The sequence below is a fragment of the Pelophylax lessonae genome (assembly GCF_965119305.1).
Source record: "Pelophylax lessonae genome assembly, chromosome: 3".
NCBI lineage: Eukaryota > Metazoa > Chordata > Amphibia > Anura > Ranidae > Pelophylax > Pelophylax lessonae.
The window spans coordinates 100616555-100637625 of NC_138770.1; the positions used below are offsets into that span (position 1 = coordinate 100616555).

At 43.0% G+C, this 21071-nt stretch overlaps 1 protein-coding gene across 12 annotated transcripts in view; it reads left to right on the forward strand.

Annotated features, from left to right (window-relative positions):
* Positions 1-21071, forward strand: part of OTOF (otoferlin) — a 588950-nt gene that overhangs the window by 510181 nt on the left and 57698 nt on the right. For 9 of the 12 annotated variants that reach the window (XR_014225011.1, XM_082249402.1, XM_082249403.1 and 6 more), the window contains exons 26-30: positions 3126-3287; positions 6026-6145; positions 7092-7253; positions 14483-14645; positions 17565-17695. Coding sequence is in view for 11 of the 12 variants with exons in the window: in XM_082249402.1 (XP_082105528.1) it covers positions 3126-3287; positions 6026-6145; positions 7092-7253; positions 14483-14645; positions 17565-17695 (738 nt within the window). In the remaining variant the exon portion in view is untranslated. The remainder of the gene's footprint in view (positions 1-3125; positions 3288-6025; positions 6146-7091; positions 7254-14482; positions 14646-17564; positions 17696-21071) is intronic. The other 3 variants (XM_082249400.1, XM_082249398.1, XM_082249399.1) reach the window with 1 other exon arrangement.

Sequence of the window (21071 nt, forward strand, 5' to 3'; positions counted from 1 at the left end):
TTGAGGATGATCAAATGAAATGGAATCAGTATACAGAGGTTTACTTCTTCTGAGAGATATTAAAGGAACACTTTAACCACCATGACCACTTCAGTGATTTGAAGAAGTGGTCATGGTAGTAGGAGTCATAAACACTGCACATGCTCGCCTCCCCCCCCCTGAGGCAGCTCCCGCCTACCGTTAGTTGGAAGCCGCTGTGGCCATGCCCCTGACGCAACTTCATTCCTCCCCAGCAAAAAAAATATTGTCAGGGGGCAGTGGGCCGCATTGCCTGGGGTTCCGTGCCGTATGTGGCCCCCGTGCCGCAGGTTGGACATGCCTGGTTTAGAGTGAAGTTGTACTTTACCCATTTTGTAAAAATAGACTAGGAAATTGTTGTGGGACTTTTAAGGTGCAGACACACATATAAATGATGGAGAAAAAATCATTTTGATAAAAACAATTTTACTAATTTTATTGATCCAAGATAACGAACATTTTTTTAAAAGCATATATAAAGGAAAAAATTACTATATAATGCCTGCTCAACATGTTTCGCCATCTAGCGATAGCTTCTTCAGGAGACTGACGGACATCTTTATTGAGTTATTTTTCTCCAAAAAACTGAATTGTGCTCCATATGGAAAGGGCCATAGATGGAATTGCCTCTAAGTATGAAACTCAAAGATGAGATCCCCCATTTTGCATACGATGCATCATAGAGGGGGGAAGAGCCAAGCCATTTTGTTTTTAATCTGATATAAGTAATGTCCTTATGATGTAAATGGAGCCTAGGACTAAATTAGAATAAAGAGGGCTCTTTTATATATATATATTGTTTATTTTACAGGTAAGTGAAGCAAAACCTCTTGTATCAATCAATTTCTCTTCAGAACGCTTTTATAGCGAGAAGTTTGCCAAATGTGTAGGCAAAAATCCTATTTAAGAAAGTTCAGATCTATATCCAATCAAACGGTAACTTGAGGATATTGGCCTGTAACAATCCTCCTTTCCATGGATCAAGCAGTCAAACTTTACCCATTTTGGTTTATTTAATAGCATCCCCCACACACACACGTTTACCGAATCTGGATACATAACTTCTGTTTGCTCTTCCATCTGCCTTTTGACCTGCTCCAGCCAACTAAGATACAACATATTCCTGGGTATGGGGGAGAATGGGACACTCTCGCATCCTCTCACAATGCAACGTTGGGTTCCTAAGCAGCAAGTTTCCAAGCCCAAGTCCTGTCTCAGGAAAAGGGAATCCTTGGTGTTGTGTATGTTGCAATCAGACCAGCTTAGAGCTTAGAAATAGTTTTTCTACTATACTCCACTGGGTGAATGGGAAAGTAAATAGAAGCCAATTATCAACAGTAATGGGGGGCAGGGTATCATGTGCAGTATGTGTAGGTTCACTTTATCACACCCTTCAAAAATCCCTGCGACAGCTCACATTTGCAAGTGAAATCATTTTGTCATGGAGTGTGTAGAGCAGGGTTAGCACCTCTGTTATGATTTCAATGCTGTTTATGTTTAGGAGATTTCTCCCTAGTTTCCAGTGGAAAATTGCCCCTCAAATTCCAACAACCATGACATCTGACATATTTTGAATTAATATCGCCAGGACTTTTTTCAGCAGGAACGCGGGAGAATGCAGTTCCGACACCTCCGGCATTGAATGCATGTAATGGCAAGAGGTGCTGAAGTGTGCTGGATGGTCTATTAATGTTAGCTGATGGGGGGAGTCCATTGTTGCTGGTGAGGGATCTATTGTTACTGGGGGGGGGGGGGCATCGTTTTTTGCTAGGAAGAATCTACTGTTGAGGGAGAGGTCTGTTGTTGCTGGCTTTTGGAAAGTGCATTAATGCTGGCTGCTTAGTGATCTATTGTTAGTCGTGTACAAATCCTCTTGAGGGTGTAATTTTGCCTGAAGAGGTTATTTTGTTCCAGGGGGGGGGGGTCTATTGTAGCTGGGGTGAATCTATTGTTGCTGGGGAGGTTATTTTGTTGTGGGGGATTTATTGTTGCTGGCAGACAAATCCTCTCTGGGGCAGGGTATATATTTTCTGGGGTTGATCTTTTCTTGCTGGGGCTGTTGTTTCTGGTGGGACCATTTTTGCTAGGAGGGATCTACTGTTGAGGGGGAGGTCTGTTGTTGCTGGCTACTGGAGAGTCTATTAATGCTGGCTGCTCGGTGATCTATTTTTCCTGGCGGACAAATCCTCTCAGGGGTGTACTTTTGCTGGAAGGGGTATTTTGCTGCAAGAAGTATCTATTGTTCCTGCCGGACAAATCCTCTTGGAGGTGTATTGTTGCAGGGGTGGATCTATTGTTGCTGGGGGGGGGGGGGGGATTTGTTGCTGACTACAGGGGATCTCTATTTTACTGCTTTTCTTGTTATCATTAACAAATTCAATACAAATTACTTAGCACCACAAGATGATACTTGATTCTATATTCTCTAAATACTGAAGGGTGGTTTGGGAACAGTGCTTGGAGGTGGGTAGGGGGGGGGGACCAGGGTTGACAGAGGGAGTACCTGTGCCTATTCTCTTAGAAAAAAAGCCCTGAATATCACCATGACAGGAAGTGAAGGGAACTCGACAGCAATAAAAAAAAAAAATAAAAATAAAAAAAAAGATGAAGGGTTTTCAGTGATTCCGATGGTTTTAACATATGTCTGAAAATAAAATTTTATGGTTTCAAATTATTGTTGTTGTCTCCATGTGCACCGATTATTAGAATAATATATCTTATTTTTCTTTACGGGGTTGGTGTATTTACTGGTATGATGCTAGTGTTGTCCTTGTTAAAATATTTCCCTTCCAAACTTTATGAAAAATGAAAAAAGAAAAATTTGGTACCAAGCTAAAGAACAATCAACTTTTTTTTAGAGCTTTTTGTTTTTATGTGTTTTAATTTAACAGAAAAATTACATTAACAAAGAAAATAGGAAAGATGCCTATGTAATACTAATATAAATATTTTATGTCTAATGCGTGAAGAGTTGCGTAACCAAATATATATTATAATAGGATTAAAAAAAGAAGGCCCCGCCTGCTGGCCCCAATAGGTTTTTCCCTTTTTAGATCATGTGACCTGTCCACTGATCTGGACCTGATTGCATTATCACCATATTTCAGGGGAAGGCAGACTTCATGGGCCGGACGTTTGCCAAACCAGTGGTGAAAATGGCTGATGAAGGATACTGTACACCTAGATTCCCACCACAGCTTGAGTATTACCAGATATACCGTGGAAACTCCACCGCTGGGGACCTTCTGGCGGCCTTTGAGCTACTCCAGGTATGGGCCAATCTCTAACTGGGGTTTCTAGTCTAATACTAAACCATGAGTGTTCGAGTTACTGTGTAACTTCATTAATGCATTCTAACATGAGGCTAAACTTAATGATATGTTGAAAAATGAAAAGTCATGAGCAAATATGTAAAAGTTGAAGGTTATATGAAAATTAAAATAACTTAAAAGAAAGTGGTATCACAGGGAGCGACATTCGCCCACTCTCAACTGTCTCCCTGTCCATTATTTGATAGTCAACATAATATGAACACTTGTAAACTTCCTTTTGACTAAAATTAATATTGGATGATAAGTCTCAAAACCAGGCTGTCAAGTCAGATCCTGGAGATGGGTCCTGGTTGGACCAGACATTGTTGCTGCAATGTAGTCTGCAGGCAGGTCTAGGATCTTATGGCACTTTACCACTGCAAGTACCGTCTCGGCTCTACTCGGCCCTGCTTGGCCCGGTTTGCTTTTCCACTGCTGGTACTGCATGGTACGGTGTTGGAACGGTTCGGTACGGTATGGTATGGTTTGCTTTTCCACTAAAGTAGTACTAAAGTTAAGTGGGTGGGATAACAACGGGGTGGGTGGGATTCTCTGACCAATCAGTGGCTAGTAGTGACTGCATGCACTGAACCACAATCGAGCCGTACCGTTCGGTTCCATGCAGTGGAAAAGCGCCGCCGTACCGTACCGTACCGAACCGTTCCTACACTATACCATGCGGTACCAGCAGTGGAAAAGCACAAAAGCGAGCCGAACCGTTCGGTTCCATGCAGTGGAAAAGCGCCATTACTGTGCTGTTTGGAAGAAGTGCCTGAATAACAAATCTGGCTAAACAGAATTGCAAATCCTTTCCTATTTTGGATAATTTGCATATGTGGATTTTAACTATGTATTTGCAGCATTCAGCTTTTAATCTATGCAACCTTAAAGCATAGCCAAACTGGATGAATGCCAAGGTAATGCCAATATTTTAAAAATATTTGTCAGATAGTGGTACCACTATTTGTTAACCAAGCGGAAAACAAATAGTATGAAAAAAAATTATATTGTTAGGATGACTTTTAAAGTTGGTAAATAGCATGGATGATGTTAAAACCAACTGTATCTGCTGTAGATAAATTGAACTACTTCACATTTTAGCTTTCATATGGCCAGAGTAGATGGAGACAATTTAGTTACTGCACTTCCCCGGAATAAATCTATTTCCGAACGTTGTCAAATAAAACATTGGTTGCTTTGGAGTAAAAACATTTCTGAATACATTTAGTAAATCTTTATGATAACCTTCTGATGAACAAAAAAGTGTAGACTGAAGCCCCGTACACATGCACAGATTATTGGCCATAAACTGTCGGCCAACGTCCGATCTGCCGATTGTAGGCTTGTTAGTATGATGTTTCCGACAACCAACTGCGAATTTTCGGCCGAAAAAAATCTGGTGTGCATGCTATAAAATTTTTGTTGGCCAACAAAGAACGGCCGATTGTTCCTCAGTCAGTACAGATTTCGGCAGACAAAAATCAGATGAGCAAGACTGGGCATGCTCAGAGAAGAAAAAACACAGGGAAAGTCAACCATCACATGACATCACTGAAGTTGGTTTTTGTTGGCCAGCAAAAGTCCAGTGCAAGTCTAGAGCACATTTCAACCAACAAACACCACTGGACAAAAGTTGGCCGATCAGTTGGCCAACAATCTGTGCGTGTGTACGGGGCTTAAGTGTGGACAGCCTGTGGAACCACCACAAACCAAAGAACCACATAACTTTCAATTTCCTGATAACTCACATTTCCATTAAATCACATATTATGACTTGCAGTTACTTAAAAGTAGCCTAGCCCAAAAAAAACTATAGTGGCATGCATATTTAATAAAAAGGAAGAAATAAAAGCTTCAATATTTACCAGTCTTACCAAACTTCTGCACAGTGGCTGTTCCCCAGACTAGCCATCATCATTTAGACATGCCCTTATCACATTTCAAGAAGCTTGAAGAATGACTGTTTGCCTCAGCGTCACCCCACACTCTCAAACCTGAGTATTGTAACATGGAGGGGCTGAAGGGTATGTCTTAAGGCCCATACACATGATCCGAAAATCGGAAGGGAAATTCCGTCCGACTAACGATCTGCCGATTTTCGGATTGTTAGTATAGTGCTTTTGACAGCCGATTACGGATTTTCGGACGACAAAAACTGGATGTGCAGGCTATGAAATTTTTATCGTACGTCAACACAACGTCCGATTTTCGTTTAATTAGTACAGTTTTCGTCTGAAAAAAATCTTAAGAGCAAGACTAGGCATGCTCGGAAACGAAAGAACACATACAAAACAATCCAACACATGACATCACTTCTGAAATTGAATTCTGTTGTACGGGAAATTTCATATGAAAATAACCTCTTAATTTTCGACATGAGACTAGCATGCAACAAAAAACGGACGACAGATCGTTCGATAATCTGATCCTGTGTACGAGGTTTAAGCCTTATCAACTACCAACTTCCACATAGTCTGCATTTGTATAGTAACTTCTGTAAGGTCCAGTGGAGCTTTATTGATGGGCACAATTTAACTAAAGGTATGGTTTGGCAGCTTGTATTGTCTGATATGCTGAAAGAGCTTAGTTTTAGCTTGAGTTTTGGTTAGTTAGGTAGACCATAATTTGCATATCAGCTGACTATGGGTTTTTTCTTTATACATTGACGATTTAATAAATGTTTTCTACTCCTATAGATTGGCCCATCTGGAAAATCTGATCTTCCACCTATTGACGGACCAACAGACATGGAGAGAGGACCCATCCTTCCAGTCCCAATGGGCATCCGACCCGTTCTCAGTAAATATAGAGTCGAGGTATGGACTGCATGATGCAGGACTATATAGGATGTACAGTACAGTATGTTAAGATTTCCTGTAATGAAATAATGATATTCAATCAAACTCCTTCCAAGAGCCTTCCCCCTACTTAACAGCTTCTGTCTTCCCCTCTGGTCAGCACTTCTCACTGATGTCACCAGGGTTGGTATTTTAAACATGGTGAACTACAATAGAATAAAAACTTGACCGGCTGCTTTGGAGTAGGAAAATACCCCTGAATGCACTCACCAACGTCTGCATTTTTACAGGGTTTGTCCAATCAAAGATGGTATTTGCCCCAGTTCACACTGGTGCGGCTTTGAAATTGCGCTACTTCAGCTCGATTTCAAAGCTGCACATCGGTGCGATTTCTTTGCAGCATTTAACAGAAGTCTATGCAAGTTGCAATGAAAGCGGTAAAAAGTAGTACAGGAACCTTTTTCATAATTGCTGCAACACGGTTAACGCCAAAATGCCAGTAATGGGGTGCAACTTGTCATGCAATTTGGAACTTTCAAATCGCTTGACAAGTAGCACCGGTGTGAACAGGGGCTTTAAGTCTATTTTAGGTGCAATGTGTAGATAAGTTCACCCACCAATCTTTTATTCCAAAATGTATGTCATTTATGTTAGGATTGGATTGAGAAAAACTTGAAATCCTTACTTATAAGTTACCTTTTCTTACAGCATTATAATCTGATTCACAAAATATCAGCTACAATATGACATTCACAGTATAACTTCTACTGGCAATATTTCCTTATCTTTCATTAGACTGTATGCTCTTGTGGTCAGAACTCTATTCATGTATGTTTAATATTATTTTTATATTCTCTATATATCCCTTCTTGCATTGCTGCAGAAGATGACCATGCTATATAAACATATAAATAAAAAATTATAGTTTCATCTATAACACTGACTATTACATGTCTATCCACAGATCCTCTTCTGGGGATTGAGAGATCTGAAGAGGGTGAATCTTGCCCAGGTGGACAGACCAAGGGTGGACATTGAGTGTGCAGGGAAAGGAGTCCAGTCTGCTCTCATCCAGAACTACAAGAAGAATCCAAACTTCAGCACTTTGGTGAAATGGTTTGAAGTGGTATGTAGAAAATACATCAAGGAACACGTCTAAAAAATGTGGAGACTGAGGCTTTCCAGGGGCCAATAGAAGCATAGGCATTTAGTTGATGACTGTCTCTGTTTGGTGAATAGAAACATTTCCAACCTAGAAAATTGTCTGCATATATTTTTTTTTTCTCCCTGGATTGATGTGGATGTTCTTCCATGACCCAAACATTTACTGGCTTCCACCCAAGTTGATCCAAATGTATATTTCTGACTGACCGTAGAAGGGGCATTAGGCTTCTTTGGGGGTAGAGTCTGATGTAGATGGTTTTGTGTCCTCTACAAGGCATTATAGACTATACCAGTGATAGTGAACCTTTTTGAGCCCGAGTGCCCAAACTGCGACACAAAACCAACTTATTTATTTCAAAGTGCCAACATCCATCGCCATGCAGCACATCGCCATGCAGCACATCACACATCTCCATCACACTGTAAACTTCTTTTACATAATATGTATCGCCCTTCAGCTCACGACGCACTGTTGTCTGGCCACATCACATCGTTATGTAACTTATAGCACACCTCCTCACCATGCATCCCACCCTTCCATACAGCTCATGGCACACTTTCCTCTCCATCACACATCTGGTCCCCCCTGTGCAGCTCACCACCCCTCCCTCCTCTGCTTTGGTACAGCAGTGGTGCAGTGACACTCATGTAGCCCATCATGCTCCCTTTGCCCACAAACCCATAGCACAGAACACAGGCACATGGTGCAGCCCATTACCAGCAGCTCCGGACTCATCTTTGGGCTTTCTCCCCAGTGGAACGAAGCGGCTGCATTCGGCAACCCTCGGGCAAACAAACGCTCACTTCTCCTCCCGCGCTAGTCAATTCGCTGTTCATTCAGTGGCCAAGGGAGGTGATTGGCTGCCCAGTCAATTGGCTGTTCAACCCACGGCTGAGGGAGGTGATTGGCCGCCCTTGCTGCCGGTCTGTGAATCAGTCCCACAACGTTTTTTCCAAAGTGTTGTGCTCTGAGTCAAAGTGCTGTGGGCGATCTGGAGGAGGAAGGGCAGTGCCAGGACAGTGCATGGACACTGGGCGCTACGTCCTACCAGTAAAGTGTGTAGAGCTTGTGTGCCCCAGAGCTGCTTAGAAAACTATAGCTTGCATGCCCACGGAGAGGGCTCTGTGTGCCATGGAGTCACCATCACTGGACTATACTGACATATAAAAAAATTCTAAGCTTTGCTAAAAAAAGTTTGGCTGATGTTCTTAATCACAATACCACTGAATGTCCAATGGCCAAACTATGCTTTTGGTAGCCAGTAACATCTTGTTTTTTCCCTGTAATAAGCTCTGTAAAGTTTGGGGGTATTAGCAGCTGTGGTCCAGGACCACACGCAAAGCCGTGTTTTTGTTTTTTTTAACAAACAGAAGGTCTTTATTCCCCTAAAGGCAACCAACACAATGGTTCCAGCAGCAAAAAAAATGGTTTAACCTCAGCAAAACTGAAAAATAAAAGTCTGCACAAATAATCAGCAGTGTTTCACTGACACAAGGCTTTTACCACAGAAAGTATAGTACAGTCCCAACATGTTTAGACAGCTCTCAGTATTCTGCAGTGATCCAAATACTTATTTGTTCTCAGCTGCTCACTACTCCACACCTGCTTTAGGAACTTCCTGTCTTTAAGAGCCTCTTCCTGGAAGTAGGCTAACTGCTTTGGGTCCCTGTAATCAGGGTTGGGGCTCTTTCACCCAAAATGAAGACTTACCAACCCGGAGAGCACTGTAAGATTTCCCTTTGCTTCCTGCCTTGTAGACACAATAAGTAAGAGAAATTCTCTCCAAATTGAGGGAGATACCCTCTAAGACAGCACTTCATCAGGACAAATATAGAGACAGTGAATCATCTTAGAAATGACAAAGACAGGAACAATAACCCGACAGAAGTTCTCACCCTTCTATGCTGTGCCTGAAAAAAGTATGAAAAAAATGTACTTTTCATTATACATTAAAGAGGAACTTTAGCCAGGTTTCCAAAAATTAGGATTTAGCAACAACAAAAACTGTAGCTGATGACTTTTAATAAACAGATACTCACCTGTCCAGGAATACAGCACCTTCCTCATGCGGGCTTGTTCTTTGGGGTCTTCCAGTCCCCATTCCTGGCATGTTAACTATGGGAGGCCACCTGTAACTCTTTACGAGTTCCTAGCTGGCTTCCCGCTGCACATGCTGCACACGGTTACCGGGAGGAGAGAAGAGTCGAACTTCCACTCCGATTGCCCTGGCAATCGGAGCAAAACTGGAGGGGGTACCTCCTGAAAACTAGGTACCCACTACCCCAAAATAATATAGTCCACATATGGCGGGGGTGGGGTGAGAAAGAAATGTAAAACTTTCCCTTTTGGATGACCTTTCACTATAAGGTTAATTTTGCAAGTTCTATTACAGAAAAAGTATTGATGCTGTGAAAGTAAAAATGGATTTTTGTAAAATCTTACCGTAAAATCCTTTTCTCTTAGCTCATTGACAGACGTAGTCCTCGGTGATACAACACCTTCGGGTTTATGTTGCCTCCACAGGAGTAGGACTAGACAGGAAATAAAATGCTCTGGCCACACCCTAGGGGCAGTCCCAGAGGGTATATCCTCTCTCTCTCTGCCTCAGCAAATCAGTTACAAAAGCAGTCTTTAGAGAATTTAACCCAACCCAACTCAAAAAAACAGAGGGGCGGGTACTACGTCTGTCAATGAGCTAAGAGAAAAGGATTTTACGGTAAGATTTTACAAAAATCCATCTTTCTCTATCGCTCATTGACAGACGTAGTCCTCGGTGATACAGCACCTTCGGGACGTCCCAGAGCAGTATCACAAATGAGGGGTGGGAAAATGGAAATCAAATCCAAATCTAGAAGGCCCAACCGGTGCCAACTAGAAGTTTACAATGCTCATCCTTAATGATGAGACTCAACAAAAAATTTTCAAACAGAAAAAAACCCTCGAGGTAGACCACCGGTCTCCTCAAATAGCGGCCTGCAAAACCTTGCGGCCAAATGAGGCATCCGCCGATGCCATCACATCAATTTTATAAAATTTTGTAAAGGTATGTACCGACGACCAGGTGGCCGCCTTACATACCTGGACCACTGACGCCTGATGGCGAAAGGCCCAGGAAGTACTGAGCGCTCGAGTGGAGTGCGCCCTAACAGGGAACGGAGGACTCTGACCCTTAATAGAATAAGCCTGTACCACCGTCTGTCTAATCCATTTGGCAATAGTCGCGGCAGATGCAGGCAACCCCTTTCTGGGGCCATCCGTGATCACAAAAAGTGAATCCGTCTTACGGAACGATTCCGTAGCTTTCAGGTATACCCTGATTGCCCGAACCACATCCAAGGAATGCAACGCATGTTCCCGATGATGATTGGGCTGAGGACACAAGGAAGGTAGTACAATATCTTCATTCAGATGAAAATCTGAAACCACCTTTGGAAGAAAGGATGGCTTAGGATAAAGCACTACCTTATCCCTATGAATCACTAAGTATGGGGACTGGCATGATAAAGCAGCCAGTTCTGACACCCTGCGTGCAGAAGTGATAGCCACCAAGAAGGCCACCTTCTGGGATAATGTAAGCAAGGGAATCTCCCTGATGTTTTCAAAAGGAGGTTTCTGTAGAACCGACAAAACCAAATTAAGATCCCAGGGCGGTAAGGGCGCGCGGACTGGTGGAGCCAGGTGCCGCACCCCCTGGATGAAATTCCGCACCAAGGACTTGGTAGCTAATGGTTTCTGAAAGAAGATTGCTAATGCTGAAACTTGACCCTTGATGGTGCTCAAGGCTAGCTTCTGCTCAACCCCTTCCTGCAAAAAGGCTAATATTCGAGTCACCGAATAGGTACGTGGAGGAAATCCTAAAGATTCGCACCACGCGATATAAGTCTTCCATGTGTGATAATAGACTCTGCTGGAAGTCGCTTTCCTTGCTTTAATAAGGGTAGGAATGACTGAAGCTGACAACCCTCTGTCCTTCAGTACTTGGGTCTCAATGGCCAGGCCATTAAAACCAGCGACTGTAAAGCACAATGGTAGATTGGTCCTCGAGACCGCAGACACTCCCTGAGACTCAGTTCCCACAGAACGTCCGCGACTAGCAAGTCCAAGTCGGCCAGGCCGGCTTGGCGAGGCCAGCCTAGAATTTCTAGGACCACTGGCAATGACGGGATTTGAACCAGGCGTCCCTAGAGCTATCTGGCCCCGACCATCCGAGAAAGTCTGGTCGTTCTCTGTTCCCACACATGTATCCGACACCTGATTCCTATCAGGAACGGTGATCTCTCCTGTTTGAATCTCAGGGACCGAAGTCACCCGGCTAGAGGCTTCTTGGTCTGTCTGGTCAACCAGATCCGATTCCTGTGGGGAATTGAGACTAATCTTAGGAAAAGGTAAAGAAAAAGATCTGTTCAGGGAACGGTGACTACCGCTCCCTGTAGCACTTAAATGTTGGAAGGGAAGAATCGCACCGGTAGTAGTAGTCGATGCTCGATCTAATGTCCTGAATACCGGTGGAAACGTCCCCCCACCCTCAAACCGGGTGGGGGCGCACCTTCAGGCTGTGTAATCCTTTGCTTCGGGTTTGGCTGAGTCGGTCCTCTGTTTGTCCGACCAGCCTTTCTTGAACCCTCCTGGAGGAGTCTTGCCTTTCCTGCTTGTTCCAGCCGGGCGTGCGAACCCTTTATGGGCGGTAAAGAAAGGTCCTCGCTTGTTGCGAGGTCCCTTAGCTTTAGCAGCCTGTGGCAAGAAAGTGCTCTTGCCCCCAGTGGCATCTTTAATGATTTCATCTAGGGTGGCCTCAAATAGGCGATGCCCCTGAAAAGGGAGATTCGTCAAGGTCTTTTTGGAACCTAGGTCAGCTGACCAGCATTTTAACCACAGCACACGTCTGAGGATTACCGCTGACATAGATGCATGCCCTAATAGGGGAGTAGTATCCAAGGCTGCGTCACAGATAAACTGTAGCCCTTGTATAATCTGTTCCATCAAATCAGATGTTTCCTGGGGAATATCTTTTCCCCTAAGGTCTTGGCGTACCAATCTCGCCCATTCCGTAAGTGTCTGGGAAACTAGACCAATAACAATTACTGGTCTAAATGCTGACCCTATCAGAGAGAAGATAGTGCGGGACTCTGCTTCCATCTTCCGATCCACCGGATCCTTAAAGGACGAAGTGTCCTCCACTGGGATAACCGTGGCTTTATTCAGCCTGGAAATAGGTGGATCCACCACTGGTGGTACCGTCCATTTCTTAATGAGGGATTCCTCAAACGGATAGCGTCTAGCAATACGCTTGGAAATAGTAAAGGTACGTTTAGAATGCTCCCATTCTCCTTTAATTTTATTACCAAAACACTTGGGTACAGGAAAAACCTTCACCGTTTTGATGGGCTTGTTAGTACCAAAGGGAATCTCTGTTTCAGTTGCCTCTGCTGGTAAGACCTCAAGTCTTAAGGTTTCCCGCACCGCCACAACTAGTGCGTCCACCAATGCTTCTTCCTGAATTATGGCGGAAGAATGCACGTCCTCCTCACTGTCTGAGGGAGCTTTACCTGAGATAACAGCCCTTGCAGAGGGACCTGCAGCTGCAGTGACCATCTCTGAATCTGAGTCAGAGGTGTCAGATATTATAGGGGTAGGCGGGGGTCGCTTTCTTGACCCCCGTCCCTGACAGGCCGCCTCCACCCGAGCCACCATAGACTCCAAAACTGCTGTAAATGCATCCATGCTCTGTGCACCGGCGGGTCCCGAGGCCCCCTCGAGGGAAACAGGTGGGGGTACTTGTGTGGCAGGGTCCATGATTATTCCAGTAACTACCCGGAAACTTCAATCCAACTTAAATAAAAAACTTTTTTTTTTTTTTTCCAGACCCCCAGCGCCACAAAAGCCCCTCAGTGTTACCTGCTAGGGATCCCTATCGAGCGAGAGAGAGAGAGAGATAGACCCCCAGGCTCACCACTTGATGCTCAGAGTTCACTTGCAACAGGTTACAGCGCTGTGTCCACAAACAGGAAGTCTTTTGGCTGGCTGCCCAGGAAGAAAGGAGGCGGCTCCGCCCCTCTGCACGCCTTCCGGCGCCTCCCCTAGCTCCACGAGGTGTTGGAGTCACCTCAAACATGGCCGCCCCCATGCTGCAGACACGAGGCTACGCCAAAATGGCGGCCTCGTGCGATCTACGGCGGTTTGTACAGCATAGCGGCGTCCTGCAGTAACTAGGCATCGCAAAACCTTTCTCTCATGGAGATCAGCTTGACCGGCGGTACTGAACCCTGGCGGAACCGCATGGCCGTCGGGAGACCTGCTTCAGCTGGAGGAATGACCTGGCAAGCCGCATCCCTGTCCTGTGACTTCTGACAGGTAGGATACTTCTTGTAACACAGTAAGCTTCCAGTGCTGCCACATATTACAATCATTTAAACATACTTTGTAATTAGATTGTCAGCTCCCAAACCAAGCCTGCTGGCTTTTTGTACACAAAAATCACACTCAATTAGGGGGATCTGTGACCTGTTATAGGATAGAGGGGAACCCATCCTTACCATTACAGAGAGGGGCCCGCGTTCACCACAAGACCCGTCAGGGGGAAAAGGGGAACATACTACTCACCATACCAGAACCAGGCGGGCGCCATTCCTGACAGTACCCCTCTCCACCGAAGTTGGAGGGCTGTCGACCAATACGGACGCCGTGACTCATGGTCCTTGGCGTTTCAGCGAGACGTTTAACTCGCAGGGTCAGTCCCTCCAGTGGGACAATGTCGCGGCCGACCCAGCGCGGAGCTATGGCCTGCGCGCGCTCGTAGGCTGAACTGGGGTGACCACTGGATCTCAACATCCCGCCCGTCGCCCAGTTCAGCTTTCTTGCTTGAAGATCTCACAGGAACACTGGAGAAAAAAAGCTGTCTAAAAAATCTTTTCTAAGAAAAAAATCCTGCCAGGACCGAAGATCCCAGCAAGGTATCTAGGTCCTTACTCCTGACTAGACAGAAAAAAACTGATTTGCTGAGGCAGAGAGAGAGAGAGGATATACCCTCTGGGACTGCCCCTAAGGTGTGGCCAGAGCATTTTATTTCCTGTCTAGTCCTACTCCTGTGGAGGCAACATAAACCCGAAGGTGCTGTATCACCGAGGACTACGTATGTCAATGAGCGATAGAGAAAATGTGTTTATCTTTGAGCAATTATTGTCATTTTACAGGATCTTCCAGAAAATGAGCTGCTTCATCCTCCTCTGAATATTCGGGTTGTGGATTGCCGTGCATTTGGCAGATATACACTGGTTGGCTCCCATGCTGTCAGCTCACTGCGTAAATTTATCTACCGTCCCCCGGACAAGAAGTCACAGCATTGGAACACCACTGGTATGGTTATTTAAATGTCTCACTAACTTTATACTCTAACCTAATGATCTTAAAGGGCCTAATCTATAACCATACCCTGACAGTACAGCTTTAAAGCTGCGCAAACATATACAAACCCAATTCCAAAAAAGTTGGGACACTGTACAAATTGTGAATAAAAACAGAATGCAATGATGTGGAAGTTTCAAATTTCAATATTTTATTCAGAATATAACATAGATAACATATCAAATGTTTAAACTGAGAAAATGTATAATTTTAAGGGAAAAATAAATTGATTTTAAATGTTATGGCATCAACACATCTCAAAAAAGTTGGGACAAGGCCATGTTTACCACTGTGTGGCATCTCCTCTTCATTTTATAACAGTCTGCAAAGGTCTGGGGACTGAGGAGACAAATTGTCCAAGTTTAGGAATAGGAATGTTGTCCCATTCTTGTCTAATACAGGTTTTTAGTAGCTCAACTGTCTTAGGTCTTCTTTGTTGCATCTTCTCCTTTATGATGCACCAAATTTTTCTATGGGTGAAAGACCTGGACTGCAGGCTGGCCATTTCAGTACCCAGATCCTTCTTTTACACAGCCATGATGTTGTAATTGATGCAGTATGTGGTCTGGCATTGTCATGTTGGAAAATGCAAGGTCTTCCCTGCAAGAGACGACATCTGGATGGGAGCATATGTTGTTCTAGAACTTAGATATACCTTTCAGTATTGCTGGTGCCTTTGCAGAAGTGTAAGCTGTCCATGCCACACGCACTCATGCAACCCCATACCATCAGAGATGCAGGCTTCTGAACTGAGCGCTGAGAACAACTTGGGTTGTCCTTGTCCTCTTTAGTCCGGATAACATGGCGTCCAGGTTTTCCAAAAAGAACTTCAAATTTTCATTCGTCTAACCACAGAACAGTTTTCCACTTTGCCACAGTCCATTTTAAATGAGCCTTGGCCCAGAGAAAATGCCTGCGCTTCTGGATCATGTTTAGATTTGGCTTCTTTTTTAGCCTATAGAGTTTTAGCTGGCAACGGCGAATGGCACGGTGGATTTTGTTCACCGACAATGTTTTCTGGAAGTATTCCTAAGCCCATGTTGTGATTTCCATTACAGTAGCATTCCTGTATGTGATGCAGTGCCGTCTAAGGGCCCGAAGATCACGAGCATCCAATATGGTTTTTCGGCTTTGACCCTTACGCACAGAGATTGTTCCAGATTCTCTAAATCTTTGGATGATATTATGCATTGTAGATGATGATAACTTCAAACTCTGCAAGTTTTCTCTGAGAAACTCCTTTTTGATATTGCTCCACTTTTTTTCAGCGCAGCATTGGGGGAATTGGTGATCCTCTGCACATCTTGACTTCTGAGGGACACTGCCACTCTGAGAGGCTCTTTTTATACCCAATCATGTTGCCAATTGACCGAATAAGTTGCAAATTGGTCCTCCAGCTCTTCCTTATATGTACATTTAACTTTTCCGGCCTTTTATTGCTACATGTCCCAACTTTTTTGGAATGTGTAGCTCTCATGAAATCCAAAATGAGCCAATATTTGGCATGACATTTCAAAATGTCTCACTTTCAACATTTGATATGTTATCTAAATTATATTGTGAATAAAATATAAGTTTATGAGATTTGTAAATTACTGTATTTTCTGGCGTATAAGACTACTTTTGAACCTCAAAAAAATCCCCCAAAAATGGGGGGTCGTCTTATACGCCGAGTATAATATCTCCAAGGTAAACTAAGTATAAGTATTACTGGTAGATGTAGTCTCTCTAGACGCTGGCTGTGTGGAAATCCTGTACCGGTATACCGTATGTACCGTAGCTTCGGCTACATACAGTGTACCGCGCTGAGCCAATCAGGGAGAGCGATGTATTCTATTATTGAATGCAAAGCCTGCTCGGATTGGCGGAGTAACATCAGCCCGCCTCTCTGACTCTGCCAATCCGAGCAGGATTTGCATTCAATAATGGAATACATCGCTCACTGTGATTTGCTCAACGCGGTACACTGTATGTAGCCGAAGCTATGGTACATACGGTATACCGGTACAGGATTCCCACACAGCCAGCGTCTTGAGATTACATCTACTGGTAATACTTATACTTAGGGTACCTTGGAGATATTATGAGAGATTACATGTATTACAGTACTTGGGGTACCTTGGAGATCTATGAGAAATCTGATGTTTTTCAATGGTGTTGCCTTGCTTCGGAAGGGGGGTAGTCTTATACGGCGAGTATAGCCCAAAACCTATGTTTTAACTTGAAAATTAGGGGGGTTGTCTTATACGCCCAGTCGTCTTATACGCCGGAAAATACGGTAGTCCATTCCTTTTTTACTCACAATTTGTACAGTGTCTCAACTGTTTTGGAATTGGGTTTGTACGTTGTAAAAGGAATTTTTTTTAGCATTCTACTGAGAGATAATGTAAGTGACTATCCCTCCCTAGCTGCACTCCCTTTCAGTGCTGTAAGTTAAGTTGTATGAGTAAAAAGGAAAATGGTCTTTTCAAGAGGATGAGACAGCCAAGAGCACTGGAAAAACACTTGAATTAAATCACCTCATAGGGAAGGCCAGGACCAGGGATATAAATTATAGCCAGGAGATCACATCTCTGGAGTCCTCATGAAGCCAGTGGGTGACGTGGCTCATCAGAATCCAACTGTAACTGAAATATGACTTTAGAGTAGAATATCTATTGCTGCTAGTGCACTATGATTTATGTTACAGTCATTTTTTCCCATAATTGCAGATTACCTGTAAATTACATTAAGTTCTCATTTCTGCCTCATTTCCAGTCTAAGCATGCATTTTCTTTGACTCCACACTGTTGTGCATGCTGTGACTTCTTGCTACATTATCTCTTGTCTTTAGTCTTTGCTGTGCTCTGTCCTTTTCTGTCCTCTGTCCAGCTAAATTGATGAGTGGCTATATGGCACTGGCCAACGGAGGGCCCTACTCTCGCCCCACAGGTGAAATTGTTGTCAATATGGAGCCTGAGGTGCCCATTAAGAAGATGGAGACTATGGTCAAACTAGAGGCGGTGAGTAACCAGATGCATGAAGCTTATTTTTTTGTATAGAGCTGTTCTATTTTATCTGTACATTTATCCAATCCATAATCATGGCATCCTCACAAAATCAACATTTTTACTAATGACATGATCCTGATGGCTTCTGACCAACTCTCTACTTTACCTTTACCTATACTCCAAGGAGTCTTGCCATCATTTAGCAATGTTTCATACTACAAGCTCAAGTAGCACAAATCCAAAATCCTGACTCTAAACCTACCCCTTCCCATTCAATTACACCTTCAACATAACTATCCATACATCTGGGCTTTTACCTCCATACAACATTTATGGATTTGAATTTCCACTAACATCTTACAACTCTACAAGTCTAATTACAAAACGTTCCTCTTATTGCTAAACCATGACCTTAAGTACCTATCATGGACTCTCTGTATGTCAAAAAGCATCTTATTAAAATATTGATCTTACCTAAACGTTTTTATTCTCCAAAATAGTTATCTCCCTGCAAACACAATATCTAAAGTACTTATCTCTAGGAAAAGAGATCTAATCTCCAAACACAAAAAGGCTTCTTCACAGTAAGAACTGTGAAAATGTGAACATAGACAATAGACTCTCTCATGAGCTGGTTCTGGCGAGCTCCTTATATTGTTTTAAGAAAGGCCTGGATTTTTTCCTAAATGCACAAAATATAACTGGATACTGATATGTACAGGTAAAGTTGATCCAGGGAATATCCAATTGCCTCTTGGGGAATCAGGAACCCCCCCCCCCCCTCCTGCTGGAGCAAATTGGATTCATGCTTTATTGTTTTTTTTTTTTTTTTTTTGCCTTCCTCTGGATCAACTGTGGGTATATGGAGGTTTTTTATTTGTGTGTGTTGGTTTCTTTCTTTTTTTTTCTCTCTCTCTCTCTCTGTTACATAGTTAATCTGGTTGAAAAACAATTGAACTGGATGGACTTGTTTTTTTTTTTTTTTAAAACAGATTAACCATATAACTATTTACTCTTCAGTCTACAGATATTTAATTTATATGGGGGCATAAGAAACCTAGATGCTCACACTCCATCATGGTAAAACATACGCACTCAGGGATGGGATGGGTGTTCCCAATATCCATCAATTTTATACCACAGCTCTGCTAGATCAAGCTCAACACTAGTGGAAAACCGGCCACTTTTTCCTTTTCTTATTTTTTGTGCGGTATGTATAGGGGTGTGGCCCAACCTACTTACGGTAATATTTTTGTACTAGTGGAAAACCTCCTCACGCAAAATCTACTCTAGTAATGGAAACTGACAAGGCAGTAACCACAGATTGCTGTTATTTAATTTAAATGAGCCCCTCCCTCTAGTATCTTTCCCACAGTTCATGCAGTGCTTGGAGCAAATCCAGTCTACATTTATCTCACAGGTCGCCAGTGCCATTGAGTACTTTATTCCAAATCTCTACCTCCAGAGGTGGGTCAAGTTTGGAATTACCACCCTCCAACATATAGTCTTGAATGGTAGGAAGTCCTTTGACTTCATTTGCATGTAATTCGGCCTCCCATCTTCTGAACACTCTAATTTCTTGCAATTTCACAATTTTTTGCACTATAGCGATGAAACTTGATGTTCTCAATTTCTAGTTCCTAGCCCTAATCATTGCACTAAGGGTATATACAGTATTTATTCTAAAATACACTAATTACCCAAACATCTTTTACCAAAACCTCCACAATGATTAAATGGGGACTAAAACCTGGGGGAGAACTTAGTAAAACGAAAAAAGAAGCTAATGCACACCCAAATCATAACATCAGTGCATAAAGAGTTAATTACATAAATAAGGGTGCTTAGACCATAGACTAGATTTCATCAGGCAAAACCCAGGAAAAAAATCATTGTAAATAAATATTAGGCAGCACTCCAGACAGCTAACATTTCAAATTTCATATACAGTATATATGAAAGTATCAAATAAAGTGAAAAAAGTAAATTTTAGTACACATGTGTCAAACACAAGGCCCGTGGGCCGAATCTGGCCCTCCAGTCCATTTTATGTGGCCCTCACACCTCTCCTGGAGCTGCAGTAAAACTCCAGCCCTCCTCCTGCTTTCCAGCTCTGCCACCAACTTCTTTCCAGCAGCAATATAAGGAAAGGGGGTGCACTTTGATGTAAGAGAGGGTGGGAGTAGACTCTAAACATCTGATTTAAAGGGTTTGGGATACTCTGGACATCTAGTATTACAGATGCAACTGGCCCTTTGAGGGCAATCATAATGCTGATGCGGCCCTTGATGAAGTTGAGTTTGACACCCCTGTTTTAGTACATGCATAAGATCTCCCCACAGTTATGTTATCAAGACAAAGGCAAGCTCACAGCTACAAGCATCATATACATTTTCATTAGAACAAGGAGGTGATCTAGGCTACAAATACAGCAATACTACCTAACAAACATCAATACACATGGATAGATACCAGAAAATACCTTCAGCTGGCATGTGGACACTCAGGGTCAGGTGGATGTGGGAATTACAGCATAATTGAAAACCCCTTTCTCAAGTGGATTCCAATCTTTTTAAAAGAGATCTCTGACTTTCTTACACTGCATTTTATTGTGCTAATCCCTGGGAATTTCTACAAAGAATAGCTCACAGATGGTATATAACAACGTACAAGGTGTCAAAATTTCAATATCCCCTAAAGTCTGTGCAATGCTGGATACAATGTGGTAGCATAGACTCTCTTACTTACATGCTTTGGCACTGTAAATCCTTGCGCTTATACTGGAACCAGACTTTAGAAAACACATTCCTGAATTATCTACAGTTTTTATATCTTCTTCCCCTTCATTAGCTCTTTTTACACAAAGGACTTGAGGAAGCCCTTCTATTCACTAGGGTCATTACTGTACATTTACTTGTAGTGGCCAAATTATCAGGTTCTGAAACTCCTCTACTTCTTCCAATATCCTAAACACCGTACATGACTTCTTAAGCCCCGGAAGATTTTACCCCCTTCCTGACCAGGGGGTATTTTGCGATTCGGCACTGCGTGACTTTAACGGACAATTGCGCGGTCGTGCGGCGCTGTATCTAAACGAATTTGGCGTCCTTTTTTTCCCACAAACAGAGCTTTCTTTTGGTGGTATTTGATCACCTGTGCGATTTTTTGATCATGCGCTATAAACAAAAAAAAAAGCGTAAATTTTGCAAAAATAGCAATATTTTTCACATTTTTTTATATGAAATTCCCCAAAAAAAATGTAAAAATCAAAATTTTTTAACATTTTCGGCCAATTTGTTTTATGCTACCTATGTTTGGTAAAAAAAATCGCAAAAAGCGTATTTTGATTGGTTTGCGCAAAAGTTATCGCGTTTACTAACAAAGGGAA